Source organism: Alosa pseudoharengus, unplaced genomic scaffold (assembly GCF_046254945.1).
Source record: "Alosa pseudoharengus isolate Yale_2024_CS ecotype anadromous, Long Island Sound unplaced genomic scaffold, YU_APseudo_1.1 YU_APseudo_1.1_scf_10, whole genome shotgun sequence".
Classification (NCBI taxonomy): Eukaryota; Metazoa; Chordata; class Actinopteri; order Clupeiformes; family Clupeidae; genus Alosa; species Alosa pseudoharengus.
This window is the reverse complement of record NW_027468565.1, coordinates 22,328,135-22,335,634: the sequence shown is the minus strand read 5'-3', so window position 1 is coordinate 22,335,634 and position 7,500 is coordinate 22,328,135. Positions and strand designations below refer to the sequence as shown.

The 7,500-nt window shown below is 43.4% G+C and overlaps 1 protein-coding gene across 2 annotated transcripts in view; it reads right to left on the bottom strand.

Moving 5' to 3' along the window:
- Positions 1-7,500, bottom strand: part of cdh13 (cadherin 13, H-cadherin (heart)) — a 500,261-nt gene that overhangs the window by 47,096 nt on the left and 445,665 nt on the right. For both annotated transcript variants that reach the window (XM_076267601.1, XM_076267593.1), the window contains one exon: positions 2,694-2,836. In XM_076267601.1, coding sequence (XP_076123716.1) covers positions 2,694-2,836 — 143 coding nt within the window. The remainder of the gene's footprint in view (positions 1-2,693; positions 2,837-7,500) is intronic.

Below are 7,500 nucleotides of genomic sequence, written 5' to 3'. Positions count from 1 at the left end.
ACTAATGGCCAGTGAGTTCCACTGTGGATACCCTGTTGTGTCAAGTCAAGTCAAGTCAAGTCAGATTTATTTTTAAAGCGCATTTAACATGCACATAGTGCAACCCAAAGCGCTCCACAAACAAGACACATAACAACAAGACAAAAGATGCCGGATGGAGCGGCGTAGTCGCCAGCGTACCCATGACATCAAGACAAGACAAATACTTTTAAAAAATAACAAATACAAAAAATGCTGGACGGAGCGGCGTAGTCGCCAGCGTACCCGTGACACCAAGACATACAAGACAGACAACAAAACAAATAAACAAATAAAAAAAAGAAAATATATTTTAAAAGGGGAAAAAGTGATGTTAAAATTAGTCCAATTTCCAAACCAGCTGAAAATGTCCAAGGGCAATGATGATCCGTGAAAACTGCGCACAGAGTGTCTTCACAACCGATGCAATGCCAACAAAGTTCTTTAGCAACTGCTGTCGACCTGCTGAAGATGAGTGACAACTAAGAAAGGTCCGTTTCTCCTTTGTGGAGGGGTTCCTGAGTGTGTGTACTGATTGTTCTGTGTGTACTTAGTGTGTGTGTGCTGATTGTTCTATGTGTACTTAGTGTGTGTGCTGATTGTTCTATGTGTACTTAGTGTATTTACTGATTGGAGGAGTTCCTGAGTGTGTGTACTGATTGTTCTATGTGTACTTAGTGTGTGTATTAATTGTTCTACAGTATGTGTACTTAGTGTGTGTACTGATTGTTCTATGTGTACTTAGTGTGTGTACTGATTGTTCTTTGTGTACTTAGTGTGTGTACTGATTGTTCTATGTGTACTTAGTGTGTGTACTGATTGTTCTATGTGTAGGCTACTTAGTGTGTGTACTGATTGTTCTATGTGTAGGCTACTTAGTGTGTGTATTGATTGTTCTATGTGTACTTAGTGTATTTACTGATTGGCGGGGTTCCTGAGTGTGTGTACTGATTGTTCTATGTGTAATTAGTGTACTTACTGATTGGCCTTAGTGTACTTTTATCTTTGCTGGTCAAGGGCTCCCTTGAAAAAAAGATTTAAGATCTCAATGGGACTCGCATGGTAAAAAAAAGGATAAATAAAAAAAAAAAAAGTGTAGGGACACGACCTCTATCACCCACTTAAGCCTATCTACATAGTGCACACACACACCTACACACAGATGCTGGGCTAGCGTGCAGTAGCCTGAAAGTCGTGGGTTCAATACGCTTTTGGCTGGTTAGCTGAAATCCATCTCATCTGTCAGCTAATCTCCCTGTGGCCCCACTAACTCACTTCAGCTAATATCACTTAAAGAAGGGGCTGGTTCCAAGATCCCCTGAACGTTAAGTAGGGACTGGATCGTACTGTTGGTTTGAGAGTGAGGGACGGATAGGGATGGGAGAAGGACAGGGGAAGGGATCGGGATATACGGCCTTGGAGAAGCCCTCTGGGGAATGATAGGGCTGGAGACCCATGAATAGATATGATGAAGCCTGGAACTCCATCATGGCAAGAGAAAACTGTGCTCGAAGCTTGCCTGTGGCATCACACGTTCATCTCTCTCTGTCTCTCTCTCTCTCTTTCTCTTTTTTCTCTATATTCAGTCAATTCAGATGGGCTTTATATATCATCATCATCTCTCTCTCTCCTTCACTCTTCACAGACCTGCTCCATTCCCTTGCTCTTGCCCCCCTTGTTAATAGAATATCACATACCCATGTAATAGAGCTGTCAGCGTGCATCTCTGAGGGTCGGGTCCATTTACCGGGAAAGCTTGTGGATGGGGGCCTTGGGGGTGGGGGGGTCGGGGGGGGGGGGGTTCTGGGGGGAGGGCGCAAGGGGACTAACTGATGGTGGAGGACTGAGGATCTAAAATGACATACAGTGTTTAGCAGCAGTGGCAATATCGTCTGAGCTCCCAAGTAAACGCAAACACAATTACAACTACTATGCAAATATTGTCATGCTAGGGAAGTAGAGGGCACTATGAGATGGCCACTAGTAAAGACTGACCTCAACTGACCCACCACACAACATGCTAATAATATAATATAAAGAGACTCAGCGCTAATAAGCAATTATGTGGCATTTCACCACAATTGCTACTAATTGTCTGATACTAATGCAAACTCTGTAGACTACTTTGCTGAAAGTGTTGCTAATTTTAAGTCTTAATTGAAGCAAATTGATTATTTCCATTTGAATGTTAAAAACGTGTGCTTGTGCTTGTATGTGACAGTATTAATACAACCACATTAGATGACACAAGAAATACACAACTCTATATCGTTTATTGAATCTCATGTATGTCATAATAGCACATAATAACACACACTCACACACACACACACACACACACACACACACACACACACACGCACACACGCACACACACACACACACACACACACACACACACACACACACACACACACACACAAACACACACACACACACAAACACACAACCCCAAATCAGAAAAAGTTGGGATGTTGTGTAAAATGCAAATAAAAACAGAATGTGATAATAAACAAGTCTCGTAAACCCATATTTAGCAGCAAAAAGGACATAGACAAGACAACATAATCAAATGTTGAAAATGAACATTTTGACTATTTCACGGAAAATATATGTTCATTTTCATTTCCAGTTGAAATGGCAATATCCAATGGAATGTCCAACCCAGCACTCACCGTTGTCGTAGGCCATGAAGACGGCTGTGTATTGGTTGTTGTGCACGAAGGGCGACTCGCGGTCCAGCACTGCGGTGGTGTTGACTGCCCCCCGCTCTGGGTGCACATTCAGCCAGCCGGCCGGGTCTCTGAGGACGGCATACCTGAAGGGGGAACACAACACAAAACAAGAGCCGTCATAGCCGTGTCCAGGAGCTTCGTGGGGCTACCTGGAGAGAATGTGCCTAAGCTACTGTAAAACTTTTCTTTAGGTGTCTTCAACAAGGCTTGGTTAAGATTTCTCCATTTCTCCATTGGTTCTCTCATCAAAGCATCAGTCTGCATTGTGATGATTAAGGATCCCAGGAACTTGACATGAAATGAACGAGCTCTCATAGCAATGATGGGCATAACAGATGTAATTCTGATATGTGTAAATTTGGATGAGAATTGATTTATGTTTGGAGTTACTGTAACAACATGCAGATAAACATCCTTTGCGTTCTCCATAATTATTGCAGTGTGATTAGTTGTTGTTTGTATTGCATTGGTAAACTGTGAAGTTGTGTGGAGCACTTCTCTTGTCTTTTTTGTCACGCACAATGTGGGTGGGTCTAAACGCCTTGTACTGTACATAACACTTTCGATCATCCATCTGACAAAAGACAAGGATATAGCTGGATTATTAGGGCTCAAATCTACCAATAAATAGCTTACACGGAGCTTGGACATTGGGATAATAGCCAACCATAAAATCCATATTAGGACTTGATGGTTCTTGTCAGAGCAGTAGATAAAACATCTTTTTCTATAGCTCTGGTTCTTGTCTGTCAATTATTACCGCAGTGCTTGGTGAGGCCATACATATGTTTGAATGATTGGGTGATATTAGAGGAGAGTGTTTAAAGAGGTATGGTATGGGTGGAAAGTGTGTGTGTGTGTGTGTGTGTGTGTGTGTGTGTGTGTGTGTGTGTGTGTGTGCACGTCAATGTGAGTATGCTTACACATAAGTATGCATGTGTGTGTGTGTGTGTGTGTGTGTGTGTGTGTGAGTGTTGTGGTGAGGTGAAGGAGAGGTGGGCTGGATGGATGGGGATTCGGAGGCTGTGAGCATGAGTGATGGATGGGAAGTAGATTGTCTGCTGAGAAAAATGACCTATTTTGCGTTTCAGTTGGGAAAAAAAAACCTTCATGGAAGTCGAGGTATGACCCCGTTACAGCCTTCGGGGTTTGTGTGTGTGTGTGTGTGTGTGTGTGGCTAGGGGATGTGTTTTGATTGGCCAAGAAATGAATCTGTGGCTGAATGGATTCCCAGCTGTGCTCATGTCAACCAGTTCTGATTTAGAGGTTCAATCAAACATCTAACATCTAACACACACACACACACACACACACACACATACACACACACTGCTGAAATGGTGGAACGGGGGAAATATGTAAGGTGAATTGGGCACTAAAAAGAGGAAATGGCTGGCTAGTCAGAGCCTGATCTGTCCTTTCACACAACAGTGAGTCCCCAGAGCACAAGAATAAGCAGCGGCCATGAACATGCCTTAGGCACAAAATACTCTGACTCTGCATGTGAGTGTGTGTGTGTGTGTGTGTGTGTGCTGACTCTGAAGGTTGATCTGATAGAGCTGTTGGCTATGTCATGTCAGCAACTTCCACTACTAACTAACAGTAGCCAGGAGCGAAACAGAAACCTGCCGCAACTCGAAACTTTACAACAAGCAAAGGACCTGCAGTTATGTGGGGAAAAACAATATTAAGCACCATGGATAGCTCCTGCAGCAGAGAGATCTGGTGAGAAAATACTTCAGCACCATGGATAGCTCCTGCAACAGAGAGATCTGGTGACAAAACACTTCAGCACCATGGATAGCTCCTGCAGCAGATAGCAGTTGATGGCTTTGCTTTTCAGAACCATGGTCTTCTGACTGGAGTAAGTGAGAAGCACACAGATATGGGATCTTAATTTGAATAGTCGGCAAAGTTGTAAGTCTTACTAAAGCTACTTCTAATAACTACACAAAATCAATTTGCTAATTTAGCAAGATAGGCAATACCTTAGGCGCAAACATTAATGAGTCCGCTCAATACTCCCACATGCCACACAATAGCTATAGCTCATGCAAGGGAACTTTGCTTTTTAATAGACTTTGCACTTTGTCTGCATTTTAAGTGAAGGCCCATGGAGGCCCATCAATTGAAGGCCCATCCATCGATAACATAAGAGAAGAGACACATTTCAGGTCATCTTCACATGGTATTAATCTGTATGGATGTTTTCCAAAACAATATGAATGAGGAAGTAGCTAAGCCGGTTAGAATAGATATTGTGCTCAGATAAGCAGGACAGATATTGTGCTCTGTGACATTTAACAAAATGAGACCAGACACACTATCCACAAACATAAGTGTCCTTTGGATGGGTCTGTGGATCTGTGAAGCGACACTGGGCCCAGCCGGTAGAAAAAACTCTTCAGCCGACAAAGCGAAACAAAGCTCTGGGAAACAGCCAGGTAATCAAACCTGCTCTCAACTCCACTCCACCAAATAGGACACCTGTATCCAATTATCTCTCCCCTTCTCATGTATTCTCTCTCTCTCTCTATCTCCTTTTGCTCTCTCTGTCTCCCTTTTTTTCTTTTCTTTTTCCCTTTGTTCACTGCACCCCCTCCATCTCTTTGTCTCTCTCCATCTCTCACTCAGCACACATGAAGCACACACAGACAAACATATGTTGTACTGCACTGTAGCAGAAAGAAGAGACGCCCTCCATTTTCACATGTGACTGGCTACAGTAGAGCTGTACTTTTCTCATTCATTGCTCCGATCATCTCCCTCTTCAGGACAGAAAAAAAACCTCTTGAAGGGGGTGTGATTCTTCCTGTTACGACCGGGCTCAAAGCCGCAACGTAAAGAGGGAGTCGGGACAACAGAGATAACTTTAACCAATAAAGTATTTATTTAAAAGTAACAAAAAGCAATGAATAAGCATTACCAAAAAAAAAATCTAGGGGAAAGTAAAAGCATGTATGCAAGTGTGTTCATGTGGGTGTGTGTATGCCAAAGTCGGTATGATGTTCCAAGATAGAAAGAGAAGGTGCCAGTGGCCAGTGCCAGAGCTAACCCAAAGGTGCCTGCAACAGAATGTGCAAAACAGAAAAGTGCCCAAATGAAGAGAAAGAACAACCCCTTATATACCCACACACCTTCACCAGTTGTGTATGATTAGCTAATTAGACCTACTAGGCCGGCATTGCCCGAGCACTGGCCATGCCAGGCCTGAAGGGGGCACAGGGGATCATAACACCTCCATTGCTCCGTATTGTAATCATCTCATTTGGCATTTCTCCTTGTGGAAGAAGAACGCATGCTGTTAAAATGGGTATTCATTTTGTAAAGCGTGTGAGTCTGCTTAACTGTGGTACTAAGTTAGCCTAGCTAGCGCCACCACTTCTCAATGAGACGTGGTCTGGGAACCAAACGTTCATTTTCTCGTATTTGAAAAAAAATGCCCAGATCCGTTTATTGGATGCCACGGATGTCTATCAAATGCGTCTGTGCATAGCTCATCATCGTCTTGCTTTCCCCCTTGTTCTGTGATTGGTCTCCTATCTCAGGCGAAAATTTGCTCCATGGTCTCCAGGCTGCCTTAGCAGCGTGAATCAAATCGCGCGCAAGGCAGCATGGGAACACCCAGGCTAGTACTAAGTATAGCATTAAAGGTATTTCTGCCATTGACTGTGATAGTCTTACACTTCAAAACATGCCTTTGGTAGTCCACCGCCTCTCTGTCAGGTCTTTAAAGTGTGGCCCAGTTGTAATTGAGGTTGTAAGCAACAGCTCTAGCCTAGAGAGTTGGCTGGAGTGTTTTTTTTTTCCACAGAAGTAAAAGACAAAATCTGTGAGGGCAGCACTTGACAATATTGATTGTGCAATATTTCATCTAAAAAAAATAAAAAATAAAAATCTAAATGATGTATGTGAAATCAAAGTGGGAAAGTTAAGCTGCCTAAACTTTAAATTTTCATGACTGCAGCATAAACAGAGATCAGAGAACACACAAAACTTAAGAGACAAAAGAGATTATGGGAATAATCTAGCAGATCCCACATTCTCACAATGAAGTTGAACACTGTGATAAAGGCCATACAGAGAGCAGGAGATGCCAGTGAAAAAGGGATGAAAAGGAGGGAGAATGACTAAAGAAGTGAATGAAGAGATGGATAGAAAAATACTGTGTAAAGAAGGGGGAGAAATGTGGACAAACTGAGGAAGACAGATAGAGAGAAAGCAAGAGAGAAAAAGTAAGAGAGAGAGAGGCATGTAGAGAGCTGAGAAATAGAAAGGGACTAAAGGACTAAGAAAGAGAAAGAAAAGGAATAATGGGGAAAGAGAGAGAGAGAGAGAGATAGAGATAGAGAAAGAGAGAGAGAGAGAGAGAGAGAGAGAGAGAGAGAGAGAGAGAGGGAGGGACCACAGCACCAGGGAAAAGAAAGAGAGTGAAAGCATCAGAGCCTGGGGAAGAGCTGGTAGTGGAGTCATTTTGTGTGTGTGTGTGTGTGTGTGTGTGTGTGTGTGTGTGTGTGTGTGTGTGTGTGTGTGTGTGTGTGTGTGTGTGGAAGTGGAGTCCTAATCCTGCCACCTGGCCAGCTCCAGGCAGTGTGTTGCCCACTGGTCCAGTGCTGGCCTCCAACAGAGAGGGTCGTGATTTCAGGGGTAGCGGTGGCCCTACTCTCACCTCGTCTGGCAAACACACACGCTAGTCACGCAGCGAGCACAAAACAGACACACACACACACACACACACACACACACA